Here is a 14,348-nt window from a genome sequence, read left to right as displayed (position 1 = left end):
CTGGGGGGGGGGATGGGATTCCAGGGGGGAATGGGATTCAGTGGGGAATGGGATTCCAAGGGGGATTGGATACCAGGGGGGATGGGATCCTAGGCGGGGAAGGGATCCCAGGGGGGTGGGAGCAGGTCCTCCTGCTCTGGGAAGCCCAGGTGGTGCCCCCCACCACCCCAAGGGTCTCAGCCTTTGGGGTCCCCCCTCTGCACGTGGGGCTGGGACCCTGGCTCTCGGGGAAGGGGGTCTGCTTACTGAGGTTGTCCTCATCCTCCGTGTGTGCGGCCCCGGGGCTCACGTGCTTGAAGGAAGCGATGAAGGCAGACAGCGTGCTCACTTTGTCTGGAAAGAAAAGAAGGACAGGAAATGCACTTTTGACATCGAGTTTCAGAAAAACTCAGTGCTTTCATATGTTCTTATTACTGAGGGTTTGGACATGGGAGGTTGAAAGGTCATTTTTGGTTTTAGCCACTTCATTCTGGTTCAGTCTTTTATTGAATTTCTGACAGCATTTTATCAAATTCCCCTCTCCATTCAATTTTAAACTTTATGATTTCCATCTTCTTTTCTTATTTTTGGCATCTCCACGTCCCTCAAAACGAAGTCACCATCTGCAGGGCAGCCCCCTAGCCTGAGCCTGCAGGGAGCTGGGTGGGCAGGGCCTGCAGACAAAGGACGTTTCACAGAGAGGAGCTAAGGCCAGTGAAGAAATGCCTCAATGAAACGAGAGTCCTGCAAACAGAGCCAAGACTATTTCTCCCCAGTAGTGGAGAACCTATTTGTGGGCTTGAGGGCATGAAAAAAAAAGGACTTATGGAACCTGTAAAATATAGTTACTGTTTGTTTGAGCAAAAGTAGACTGAACAGGAGGAGGGAACGGAGAGGGGCCCTAGAGGTTCCCCTGAAGTGGGGGCGGTAACTGAAGTGGGAGAGGAGCCCAGGGACCCCCTGCCTGCAGCCCCGGGGGTGGTCCCGGCTGCAGACCTCCTGAGCACAGTGCAGAGGGGAACTTGGACCCGAGAGGGGGTGGCGCATGGGACCAACGTGCTCAGCTATTTCCCTCTGAACAGAGACGAAGGACAGGTGGGTTGAAGCCCAACTGGGAGAAATGAAAGAATGACTACTGAAGGGATAAGAGGAAAGCTCCTTATATCAGAGCCCTAACCCTAACCCTAACCCCTAACCCCTAACCCTAACCTTAACCCCTAACCCCTAACCCCTAACCCCTAACCCCTAACCCTAACACAACCCTAACCCTAACCCCTAACCCAAACCCCTAACCCAACCCTAACCCTAACCCTTAACCCCTAACCCTAACCCTAACCCCTAACCCAAGCCCCTAACCCAACCCTAATCCCTAACCCCTAACCCTAACCTTAACCCCAACCAGAAGTGAGTCCACAGGAGAACTAACTCAGCCCCGACACCCCCAGAGCCGCCGTGCTTAGACCCCTGCCCCTCACAGCTCTGTCCCCTCGAGGCTGCAGCTTCGTGACTTTCCATGTGAACCTTGACTATGTTTAGAAAACCGCAGAAGGCAGAATCCCTGTTGCTCATCCAGTGTGTCACAGGGTCGCCATGGGGTTGCCCTTGCCCTGCCTTTGGCCGGGTTGTCCAGGGTCCCTCGTCAGGGACACTTTAACATGCTCCGTGCATCATGCTGCCGTTGTCTGCTTCTGTCGTAGGAAAGGAGCTCCGGTTTGGGGCTCATCTAAGTGTGATCTCTCCTGGAAACGTCAACTGGCCGCTTATTATGCAGTCAGCCTCCAGGTGTCCAGACTCAGGCCTGAAACTTACTTTTTCTTTCAATTCTGAGCCTGTTTTCTCTTTAGCTGAGCTTTCCAGAGGCCAGGGGAGTTCACATTGAAATTCATTCAGGAGCCTGTTAACAGCTGTTGTTTCCGTTAGGGACGAGCAACAATACAATGTTCACTCGGAGAACAATAAATAACTCAAATACAGAAGGCCTGCTACCTCTTCACTCTGCCGAACACGAAGAATAAGCCCAGGGAAGGCCCAGTTCCCCAAACCCTCATGGCCGAGCTAATTTACTACACGAGAATGAAATCTTTTGCTTGAGTTATAATTTCATTAAGGGAGCCCAATAATGTCCCAGAAAGAGTGTGAAGCTCAAATGATTTAGTCTTGAGCATCTCAAAATGAAATTACAACCTTCTAATAAAGCAGGGCTACCAGCCAGACACCCACAAAAACACTAAAACAATTCAGAGCTCACCTTAGCCAAACTGTGAAATACTTAAATATTGTTTTCCATCCATCAGAGTTCTCGATTTCTAGGGTGGCCAGATTTGTCAAATAAAAATTCAAGACACCTGGTTAAGATTGAGTTTTGAATGAACAACAGATACTTTTTTGTGTATATACATCTCTAATATCATGTGGGACATACATACACTAAAAAAAATATTCATTGTTTATCTGAAATTCAAATTTAAGGCAAAGGACTTGAATAAGCATTTCTACAAAGAAGATATACAAATGGCCATTAGCACACGAAAAGATATTCAACGTCATTAATCATTAGGGAAATGCAAATCAAAACTATAGTGAGACACCATCTCACACACATTAGGATGGCTGCTATCAAAAATACCCTAGAAAGTAACAAGTGTTGGTGAGAATGTGGGGAAATTGGAACCCTTGTGCACTGTTGGTGGGAATGTAAAATGGTTCAACCACTGTGAAACCCGCAACTCTGCTCTGGGTACAGACCCCAAAAGAACTGAAAGTAGGGACTCAAAGAGGTATTTGTACACCCACATTCACAGTAGCATAATTCTCAATAGCCAAATGTGGAAGCAACCCAAGTGTCCACGGATGGAAGGATGGGTGGATGGATAAAGAATGTGGTCTGTACACACAAGGGAATATTATTTGTCCTTAAAAATTCCCAGAAGGGAATTCTGACACAGGCTACAACACGGATGAACCTTGAAGACATTATACTAAACTCAGTAAGTCAGGCACAAAAAGACAAACGCTGTATGATCCACGTAGATGAGGTCCCTAGAGAAGTAGAAATTATAGACACAGAAAGGAGGATGGTGGTTCCCAGGGGCTGTGGGATGGAGAGGGGGAGAGCTGTTTAGTGAAGACAGAGTTTCAGTTTGAGGAAATAAGGAAGTTCTGGACACAGATGTGGTGATGGTTGCACAACAATACAAACGGACTTAATGTCACTGAACTACATGCTTAAAAAAGTGAATATGGCACGTTTTATGTTGTGTGTGTTTTACTACAATTTAAAAAATAAAAAAGAATTCAAATTTGACTGGACATCCTGTGGTTTTTCTGTGAACCCTATCCCTTCTTGCCCCATCCACTCCTCGGTGGATTTTGGATTTCACGGGCCGGCTTAAACCCAGCAGACAAACCAGGCAGGAAGCACCAAAGCTGCTGAGTCAGCCCACCTGAAGCTCCAACTACCATCTCCTGCCACGATACTTCATGAAAGAGAAATGTTTAACCCTGAAGGCACATACCCTCTGACTGAGAAACAATTGTTCTTAAGAAAGGACCAGACCGACTCTTTATTTATTTATTTATAAATTTTTGGCCGTAGCGCACGGCTTGCGGGATCTTCGTTCCCCGACCAGGGATCAAACCTGCACCCTTGGCAGCGAGAGTGCAGAGTCCTAACCACTGGACCGCCAGGGAATTCCCCCAGACCGAGCCTTTACAAGGTCATTAGGAAAAAGGGTGAGGAATTACATTTTCTATTTAGAAAAATTCTAATAAATAATATTTGCTGTCGATGACTTTTTCGGTAGTTGTCTCCTTGACATGTGCCTGTCAGTTTGGTATCTACTTCTACTGGCTCCAGGCGAGCAGAGCCCCAGTAGCCAACTGGTTCTGGTCTTTATGTTTCTCACGGTCACCTTTGAAAACCTGGTTTCATGCCGGTTACTTACTGATGGAAAATAGAGGCCCTGCTTTTCTTTCTCGCAGCTCTGGTTTGGGTCTGCTGAAAGCAGCTGGTTAACAGGACTCCCAGCCTCTCGCTGGAGAGTCAGAAGAAGGAGAGGGTCTTCCTCCAGGGAGAGTGGCTGGAAGGGCTGGGTGCTCCCTGCCACACAGCTGTGTCTGTGGCTATCAGCTCGGGCCCAGCTGGATGTTGGCCTGAGTGAGATGCAGTGACCTGGACTGGCCCCTGTGAGGAGAGCACCTGGGGTGGCCTCCAATCAGGGGTTGTTTCTAGGGAAGTTCTGGTCACCATCCATCATATTAACGGTGTTTTTAATGAATTACTTGGAATGGTCCAGGGCATTTGTGTTATAAACCTCATTGCTCACTGCAAAATAAGTGGCTCTGGCCCAAGTTGATGTGATTTCATATATTTCTGGAGCACATGGGGAAGCATTTTCAGGGGCAGAAGCCGTTTCCTGGAAACGGATGAGATCCCATTGGTCGACAATATTGATAATGAAGAACAAACACAATTTGGTAATGACATAAAGATAGAAAAATGGAACAACATGGAGGGTTCAGAAATGGAATCACACCTGTGTGATCAACCGATTTTCAACAAAGATCTCAAGGTCATACACTGAGGTGAAAGAAAGTCTTTTTAACAAACAGTGCTGAAAACCTGTACACCATCTTGGAAAAAAGTGAATTCTGAGCTCTATCTTGTATCATAATGAAAATGTTCACTAAATGGATCATAAAATCTAATACTATGAAACTCCTAGAAGAAAATATAGGAGATTACTTTCATGGTCTCCGTGTTGGCAGATTTCTTAGACATAGAAAGCACCAATCATAAAAGAAAATATAATTTTCATCAAAATTAAAAATTTCAGCTCAATGAAATACACTGTTAGGCAAACTAAAAGCAAGCCACAGATTGGGATAATATATTTACAATCAGGACGACTGATTTTTATCCAGAATAAAAGAAGAACGCTTATAACGTAATAAGAAAGGACAAAAAATTCAAATTAAAAATACGGGCAAAATGCTTGAACAGAAACTTGACAAAGGAAAATATTCACATAGCCAATAAACACATCTCCAAGCACTCAACAGTGGTACACGTTAAGGAAATGCAAACTAAAACCATAGAGAGATATCAACACACACCCTTGAACGGCTGGGACTAAAGATAAACTGTAGGTGCAGTCAGGCCCCCTTATCGGGACGTGGGTTTATCTTTTTCTTTTTTCTTTTTTGCTTACTTTATAGATTTGGAAGCTCCAATGTATTTAGAAGGCTTTAGAAGACTCTCAAAGATAAGGCTCTTTGGAGCGGTCCTCGGACTCACGTCCAGACAGCCGTACATATGGAAACAGAGGGAGCAAGAACCCACGTGAGCGGGATGTGGGCCACGGAAGGTTGCAAGCATCAGGCCCCGCCACACGCCCTGCAGCTGCGGAGACTCAGTTTACCCACAAGGAGCCGGAAAATGTCGACGTTTTGGAGCCTGCTTTTGTGAAAGCCGTGTTTGCTTTCACAGGCTGTTGTGTTTATCAACAATTTATGAAACAGTTTTTACCAAGTAAGATGAAAATTTAAAAAAATGTCTTGCGGCACGAGCCCATGTCAGTTACCTGGAAAATCCGTCCATGGGAAATAACATGTTTGCTGGAAATTTTAATAAAAACCGTAATTGCTAAAATACCTAAGGATTTGATCTTCTACTGCAAAGCACTAAATAGTTCATAGGTTATTTTTAAAAAATTAGATCAATCACGCACTTGGGTTCTGCCCTATTTCAGCCGTTTGGAGTGAGCTTTTGTGCTTGTGTCCTCTGCGTCTGTGGGCCAGGCGCTGCCCCGTCCAGCCCAGCTCAGCTGCGAAACAGAAAGAGGGTGACAGTTGGAAGCCGCCGAGCGCGGTCAGTACCTTTGGGCTACAAACCACAGCCTCCTTTACACGTTCCCTTCTTATGTTTTCCTTTTGCCAAAACGCACTCTGACAGATGGCCCCCCTCAGGCTTGACCCACTTTCCTCCCTGACTGTATCTTCTCCCCCAACACAGGTATGTCTTGAACGGATGCCGCTTCTATCCAAACACAAACGCAAATCAGCCTGAACAGGTGGGTGACCTCGGGAAGTAAGAAGATAATTAACCTCCATGCAGGCAGGAGAAAGGAATAATGTTTTGGAGGAAAGGCAAAGATATTTTCTCGCAGATTTTCAGGAATGTGTATTTTAAGAGGCCATTTTCAAGCTGCCATCTATGAACAAGGGGATTCAGACGAAGAAAGACTCTGGGTCTGCACCGAGTTCTGTAACATAAGAGGGTCTGCTTCTCACAAGGAGTGAGGCTCTTCTGGAAACTTTCAGGTGCATAAAACTCATGCTTTTGGTCTTGAAACAGGCAGCCAGCCTGTGTCTGTTCCTCATTCTTTGTATGGGCTGAACTGTGTCCTCCCCCAAAATTCACGTTAAGTCCTGAGCCCCAGGACCTCAGAATGTGACTGCATTTGGAGATGGGGTCTTTAAAGAGGTGATTAAGATTAAATGATGTCTTCAGGGTAGATCGTAATCCCATGTGACTTCAGAGAAGAGGTGAGGACCCAGACACTCATGGAGGGACCACCACGTGAGGACACGGGGAGAAGGCGGTGTCCACACCCAGGGGAGAGGCCTCAGAGGAACCAGCCCTGCCCACACCTGGATCTCAGACTCCCAGCCTCCAGAACTATGAGAAATAAATGTCTGTTGTTTAAACCTGTGTCTGTGGTCCTTTGTCATGGCAGCCCGAGCAGACTAATATATTCACTCAACAAATCTTTATCGAATGCAAATTAGTTGTACCCCTAACCAATAATTTCACACTCTAATGCTAGGAAGGAACGGTGCTGAGGGACTTGGCCTGTCCAGGGGCACCCGGGAGGTCGGTGGGGGGGTGGGCATCTTGCAGGAGGTGACCTGGTAGCTAATAATACCGCCCACCCCTGACTGCGCACAGGTCTGGCTCCAGAGCCAAGCGTACTTCCACTGAAAGGTGAGTCTGGGATGACCCAAGTTAGGGGAGGGGAGGCCAGGCTGGCAGAGGGGCTACCTTTGCAGCTCTGTCTGGGTGCATCCTCATTGCCATGGGCCTGGAGTCTTGATCCTGAACAGGGGGCCCCAGGGGGCTGGAGGGCAGCAAACATAAACCTTCTGGATTGTGAGGGGTGAGTGGGAGGGATGGTGGGAGAGGGGAGAGTGGGGGAGAGGGAGAGAGAGAAAGGGAGGGAGGGAAGAAGAAGGAGGGGGAGAGAAAACTCTCATCCAAGATGGGTCTGAGGCCCAGACATGGTCCCCAGCATCACCCCGCACTTGCCCCCGGGAGACCCGACATCTGGAAACTGTGGCTGAGGGGACACAGGGGCCAGTTAAAATATCCAGTGGACACACCTCGACTTTGGCCAATTAAACAGAGATGTTTCCCCTTCCATCTCCCTGGATGGGCTCAGACTCGGTTATGAGATGGTCAACTTCCATCTGGGCTGAGTTTCACAGATTGGAAATAACTAGAAAGTTACGCGCCTGCTTGAGACTCACTGAGGGACAAAGAGGAGGAGGGGACAGAGGAGGTTAAAAGAAGAAAAGCAGAAAAAAGCACAATAACCGTCCATGTTTATGCTCCAAGGTGCTGAAACTTCCAAATGAGCCGGTGAGAACTCTGTAGCCGACACCCTGGCCCGGGTGTGAGGCCGGGGTCTCTAGGCTTACCCGGGAGACCCTTCGTGCAGGGCGGGAATGGGGGTTGAAGAGGAGGAGACTTTCTCATCCATTACAGACTCAGAGGAAGTCAGGAGTATCCAACGCCTGCATTCCTCTTCAAAGCTCCCAAATTTCGTAGGAAGGGATCCCCTAAGTGAGAGTTGCAGTAGCTCCTGCCACTGGGAGGACGGCTAATAAATATGCTTATAAAATAGGACCTCCAGTGCACGGGAATTAGAAGCATGGCTCTCAAGGAGTTGTTGGAGCAATAAGAAGTCTCTTATGGAAGCCACCATTTCCTCGTGGTTTAATTTCTCAGGCACATTGTTCTCCTCCTGGGAAGCTTCCCCTCAAAGTCATGGGCTAAGACCTCCCCATGCCAGCGTGGGCCACCTCCTGGGGGGCTCTGCCCAGGCCACAGTCCCGGTGCTGTGAGCAGCCTTGAGGACCACGCAGACATCCCAGCTACACCTGGATTATTTTGGGAAGCGGGGGTGGGAGCCTAAAACAAACCAGCTCACACCAGATCATTCTACGTGAACAGCAGGCAAAGACAGGGATGGTTGACATGTGACTGACGGGACGGGGCTCTGTCAGAAAGTGCATTTAAACAGCAGAAAATCTGCATCTAAAGGTGTGTGTTCACACTTTACCAGGGCGCTCAGGGCCTTTGGGAAGCCCTGCGCTCTCCTCTGATGCTCCATAGGGAGTGGTGCACACGCCAGTGTGGACATCTCTCTAGATTCCTTTCGGGTCCCCCACGAACCTCAGGGTGCAAGGGCTACTTTGGGCTCCGCCCCTCACACTGAGGACAGTGGTCCTGCTGGACAGTGCGTGGTGTCAGACCCGATGTCCCTGCGGCCAGACACGCTGTGCGCCACCTTCTCCATCACGCGGGGAGAGGCCAACCTGGGGACGGGTGGCGGACGGCCTGGGAGGTGGGAAGCTGAGCTCCGCGTGACGCTGTCCAAGGCCTTTCCAGGCTCCGAGACCTGACGGGAAAGCCGGAGTTGCTTTCAGGACATCTTCCTGATCCTCCTTCTGGCCAGTGTGGTCGAGGCCCACCAGCCACTCCTTCAGCAAACGTCCCTTGTCTGTCCAGGTGCCGAGTGCCTGGACTGCAGCACCCTGGTTGGTAGCAACTGTCTTGTAGACTTTTCTGGGCAAAGTTTTTGCCCAGATTGAAATGTGTTTCTCCAATTAGGAAAACAGATGTGTTCTTGCTTCATGTCACTCACACAGGTGTCTGCCGTGGGAAGCCCCCTCTGGGACGGTCTGGGATGGTCTCCTCTGGTTCCAGGGCTGCTGGCGCTCACGGTTGGTGGGGGGTGGTGTTGATGTCAGCTCCAACGTCCAAGGCGAGAGGAACAACCTGTTGTCTTGCCGTTTCCTGTGTTCGTCTGTGACACAGTGAGTCGTGCGTCCACAGAGGGGTCCCTGGTAGGGGCGGAGGGTGCGTCTGGTCATCTGGTCAGAGAGAGCAGGTGACCAAGGGCTCCAGTGGGAGGTTGAACTGCAGGGAGTTTGGGGCTGAAATCAGGAGCCTCCACTGCTCACCAGCTCTGAGGACCCGTGAGGCCTCGAGGGATGGTCCTGTGATTCAGGTCAGGAATTGAGTTAAAGAACCAGCTTGAAGCAGGAAATTCTCAGGAGGTGAGAATTTGACCCTAAAGACCCACGCAAGTCCTCCGAGAACTGTTGTCAGTGACCTGCAGATACGGTGACAGGTACAACCCTCTGCGCGAGGGGCGAGTCCTGCACAGGCTCTGCGATTCACGTCCCCAAAGTCCTCCTTCCATGTTGCTGGCTCTTCACACGTCTGGCGCTTCCTCTGCTGGCATCCTCTGGCCTCCCTTCCCTCTTCTCTTTGGAGACATGCTAACCACAAGTCCCTCTATTTTATAGCTCTCCTTCTATTTCCATTTTATAAAAAGGTTTCTCTGCCCCTTAACACCACCCAGCACGTCACAGGGCACCATCATTCTCTGCAGTTTTCTAGGCCTTGAGCGGATGCTGTCGCCTCTTACATTCCCAGAGGCCACTGGATCTAGTATTATTTTTATTTTATTTTCTAATATTACTTTAATTACTTAAGTACTGAGTTGAGCTCATTTGGAAACTAGAAACAAGACATGACAGAACCTCCCTGCAGGTCGCCCTGTCCTCCGCGGGCTTTGTTTAGACTGGTTGTCAACACCGTTTTCTTCTTCAGTGCTGTTTGAATGTGGCTAATTTCTTATCTCTTACAAGAATTAGATACTTCAATAACCAAAAATAGAACAACTGATCACATAAGTAATTGTTCAGAGAGCAGGTCAAACTGCTAGTATCTGAATTTGCAAGTTTAATTATTTCTCTTTAGAATGGACCTCCTGGCTAATGTATGAAATGATGTTTATTAATTTGAAGCTCCCTAATGGACTCGTCTCTTTATGCAGACCGTCTCAGGACAAGTGAGGGCTGCTAATCACCCTTCCGGAGCTGACCCCAGCAGCCCTCCACCGTTCTGACGTGTGTAATGATCCACGATGTTCCCCATTACCCCACGTAATGGGGTCACACGTATTGACAGACATCAGTCCTACAGAGTGCTGAGAAGACCCCTCCCTCCCAGCCCCCGACCACGCCTGCCCCTGTGCCTCTATGTCCTTCACATCAAGTACTGTCTCCGGTCAGTCTGGCTACTTGAACCCAGGGAGGAAACAGCTGGTCGTTGATTCCATCACCTGTTTATTCAGCGAAGATTGATGGAGCACTTACTACACCCCAGGATCTGGAATGTTCCAGAAGAGCCTAGAACAGCCTAGAGCTCCCTCTTCCTGCTGTATTTTCTGCACAGCCTTTATCAGCATCTTCAACAGTACGTGTCACACTTGCTTGACTTCCCACCTCTCCCGACTAGAATGTGGACTTCATGTGGGGGAGGATTCCCTTCTGTTTTCATGATAAGATCCTGCGATCTGCAGACAGGACCATTTCATGGGATGCGTGGGCACTAGTCAGATGGGACTGAACAGAATTTTGGTCAACAGGGTCTTTTTCCTTTGCTCCTGGATTTCACCACAGTGCAGCCTTTCCCTCCTTTCTGAGTGAACTCTTGTCGGTTGGCAGGGTCGTCCACGTCTGTGGCTCGGGACCCCGCCTCTCAGCCTCCTGGTTAAGTTGCTAACGAATTCTCAGGCATCCAGGAGGGGCTGCAGGCAGCCTGCAGGAGTCACGGTGGTGGGGTGTGGATAATCGTGTCCTAAGACTGCCTTGTAAATAAATGTCAGTATTCACCTGTTCAGGGGTTTTGTGATATCGTTTTGGAGATGCTCCAGTCTTAACAGTTGCTGTTGAGGAAACTGGGGAAGTGACCAAGCGGAGAAGAGTCCCTGTGTCCTGTGACCAGGACTATAAGGGATGCTTTAACAGAGAGAGAACTAGGCAGGGGCCTGCCCAGGGAGCAGGGGTCAGGGAGCCCTCCAGGAGGGGGCAGAGGTCGTCCAATGATATGACGATGCCCATTCTGTGTCACAGCCCAACGCTGCCTGTGTTTGGAGGCAGGTGTGAGGAAGAGGAAGAGGAGAAAATGAACAGAAAAGCGAGTGTGTGCCGGACGAGGACGAGGTGAGGCCGGTGAGCACAGGCTGGCTGGGCACTCCGGGTGCCGGACGGAGCGGCCGCTGCGCTGGGCTCCCCAACAGGCCGCTCCCGGCTCCTTTAGAGCCAGAGGCCGTTTACAGAACAAGACACACTGCCTTGTGAAATATTAGTTTCTTATTACTTCTAGCGAGCAGTGGAGTAGAAAGCGGCATGGTAGGTGGATTTTCTATAAGAGGCAACGTGTGTGTTCTCTATTAGATTCCACGAAAATCAATTTGCAACCCAGTTCAGCCTGGTAAAATTAGATCTAAAACTATTTAATTTTGTTTCAAGAGTGTTTTTCCCATCTGATGCCTGGCCTGCGGACATACAGTGATAAAATACCTTGAGTTATTGCGGGCTCTGTGCGCGTCTGTTGGAGGTGTTACCCAGCTTCCCAGTGGCCGGTGCCCAGGATACAACGTGAGTCACCCCCATCACTGCGAGGCTCATTTTTAATACTCTTATTTTGCATTCCACATGGTTTGGTAATAAGATGTGGCACGTGGATGTGTTTAATTTGCCTGAGGACGTGCTTCTGTGTTTTCGGAGTCAGGCCCTGTGCTAGAGAGGAACTGTTTGGGGCAGCGGTGCTGGGGGTGGGCATGCTGGGCTGAGTCTGGTCGGGTGGCGCTGACACTTAAACACAGGAGTGGGTGGAGGTTGGAATTGTTGCTTCTTCAACTGAAAGTGTCTCCGTTTTGGGCTCTGAGAAGACCTGAAAAGTCGGAGAGTTCCAAGAATGCCTTGTCAGGCACTAACTCTGTCAGCTCCTGCTGACGGGAGAATCCACGTTACTCTTTGCTGGGACCCCAGGCCCTGCCAGGCTCCGAGTGTCACCACGGAGTGTCACCAACGCTGACAGCCAGGCTTACAGGACTGCATGGTGTCTGGTGAGGCAGCACCCAGCTGGGCCCGGACCTCAGTTTTCTACTTTCCCACGAGTTGCAGTGAAAATTGTACCGAGCCCATGGGAGCAGGAGGGATGTGGCCTCCGCTTTCAGGGTGGATTGGGGGAGGCCAGACCTTGCCCTCTGCGTGGCAGCGGGGCAGGAGTTGTTTCCCAGGATCCTGGTGGACGGACGCCATTGGTGAAGCACCATGCTCGGCACCTGTGGCATTGTCACCACTTTTCGACGTCCTGCTTCACAGCCCTGTCCACCTCCCATGTCCACCGCCCCCCCGCCCCCCCATCCACGTCGGAGAGGAAAGTCGCGTGGGGAGAAGTGACGTGACCCTCGGCAGCACAGTTACCACGCGGGTACCATGGTTCACGGGCAATGGTGCCGCGTGTGCCGTACACGAGTCGCCTCAGCTCCCCTTCCAGCCTCGGCATCCTCCCCGATCAACACACGGGCTCACACAGCCCCCACCAGGCAGCTGAGGTGGCACCCTACGACCACACTGAATTGTAAATGCCTCTGGGAAACGGGCTGTACGTTATTCAGCGTTGTGTCCCCAATTTATCCCTGAGAGCTGAAGTTTCATCACGATTTGCTGGACCCGCCTGCCCTTCACTTTTCTGCACGTGGCCCGCCCTTTCTCCGAGCAAAGTCAGCATACGGTTGCGTCTGGTTTTCTTTAGAGAATTGCAGTAAGACCTGGGGCAGCAGTTCTGCTAAACAAAGACAGGTATTATTACCCCAAACATTTCCAGGAGCAAATACACTGGTGGAATCTAAGTTCTGTCAAGTGAAGCAGACTTCTTTACTGGAGGGCTTCAGAGGACTTCGAAGGACCACGTGCTAAGGTCACTAGGAAATCTTGGCCATGAGCGCACAGCTGCTCCCCAGCCGTGGAGCCCGTTTCCCCCAGCATCACAGGGACTTCTTTCCAGGAGACAGAACCTGAGACGAGCTGACAGATGGGGCCGCAGAGGCCTCACCACGTCCTTGGGACAGTCCTATGGGCATTTCCTAAGTGACGGCTGGGAACCTCTGAGCCTGGGGGAGGGGGAGGGAACAGGAACCTAAATAATTCTGTATTTGGTACAAAAGTGGGTGTGAATGAGTAAAGATGTGGTCTAGTCAGAGAAGATCTTGTCATGTTATTTCTGAAGTTCTGTTCAACAGCCATTCTACGTATACCTGTTGAGCACTGGTCTGTGGGAGAGTCCAGGACAGAGAATGTTCTTTTTCTCTGAACTTACACTCCAGTCTAAGCTCAAGACATATTTCCCTTGTCAACCAAGCAATGCAGATTTTGGTCCAAAGGTTAATATCCACACACACCTGAGAAATGATTGTAATAGTGTGTCCTTTACATGTAACAATTAAGTATAAACTATATTAATCGTTCACAGACATCTGCTGAAAGATGAGCTGGCATCTACGAGCCAGATAAAGGCCCCCTGCTTTAGTAGGGTGCATTGTCACTCAGCACCTATTTTCCTTCCCCCACTTCCTTGGGGGGTGCCCGTTCCTGACTCCTGGCCTACGGGTTGGGTAAGGCCGACCCCCCTCTCAGCTCCAAAGGGGGCTCTCATTACCTGATCAGCAGAACCCCCCTCCTGACCAGAATGGACCATGGGATCTGCTGGGCCCAGCGCAAAATGGAAACGTGGGTCCTTGTTCAGGGATCATTACGATTTCCAGATGGAGACAGCAGAGGATTAAGCCAAGGGCGGGCCTTTCAAGTGGGGCTGCATGACCATGAAGGGTCGGGCCAGGACCCCCGTTTCTCTGATGGGCAAGAGCAGCCCCCTGCCCTCTGAGCCTGGAGCTGATCCCCTGCAGCTGTAGGAGAGCCCGGCCTCAGGCCACCGTGCATGGCCCACAGGCTACTGCTGGGTGTCTGACCCCTGCAACCAGACACGTCCTAACTTACAAACCCACTTACCACCTGCCTCTTTACACGTTTTCTGTTGGCTCATTTCCCTGTGAGATGGACTCACACTATACCTCTGGGTCACTGTTCATCCCAGGACCCATGCACGTGAGAGGCTCCACGGGGGCCCATTGGCCAGAAGTGTCTGTGTCCCGATGATCGCCACCAGGGGCATCTGTCGGCTTCCATGTGTCCGTGTGACAAGGACCCTGGCCGGCTGTCACCCCCAT

At 50.1% G+C, this 14,348-nt stretch overlaps 1 protein-coding gene across 1 annotated transcript in view; it reads right to left on the bottom strand.

The window, feature by feature from the left end:
- The window catches only part of ADARB2 (adenosine deaminase RNA specific B2 (inactive)), a 364,115-nt gene that overhangs the window by 104,994 nt on the left and 244,773 nt on the right, over positions 1-14,348 (bottom strand). The window contains exon 2 of the mRNA XM_029236216.1: positions 247-333. Within this exon, the coding sequence (XP_029092049.1) occupies positions 247-333 (87 nt within the window). The remainder of the gene's footprint in view (positions 1-246; positions 334-14,348) is intronic.

Source organism: Monodon monoceros, unplaced genomic scaffold (assembly GCF_005190385.1).
Source record: "Monodon monoceros isolate NGI ecotype Baffin Bay Population unplaced genomic scaffold, NGI_Narwhal_1 Super_Scaffold_21, whole genome shotgun sequence".
Taxonomy (NCBI): Eukaryota; Metazoa; Chordata; class Mammalia; order Artiodactyla; family Monodontidae; genus Monodon; species Monodon monoceros.
The sequence above is the reverse complement of the archived record's forward strand: the minus strand, read 5'-3'. Positions and strand labels throughout refer to the sequence as shown.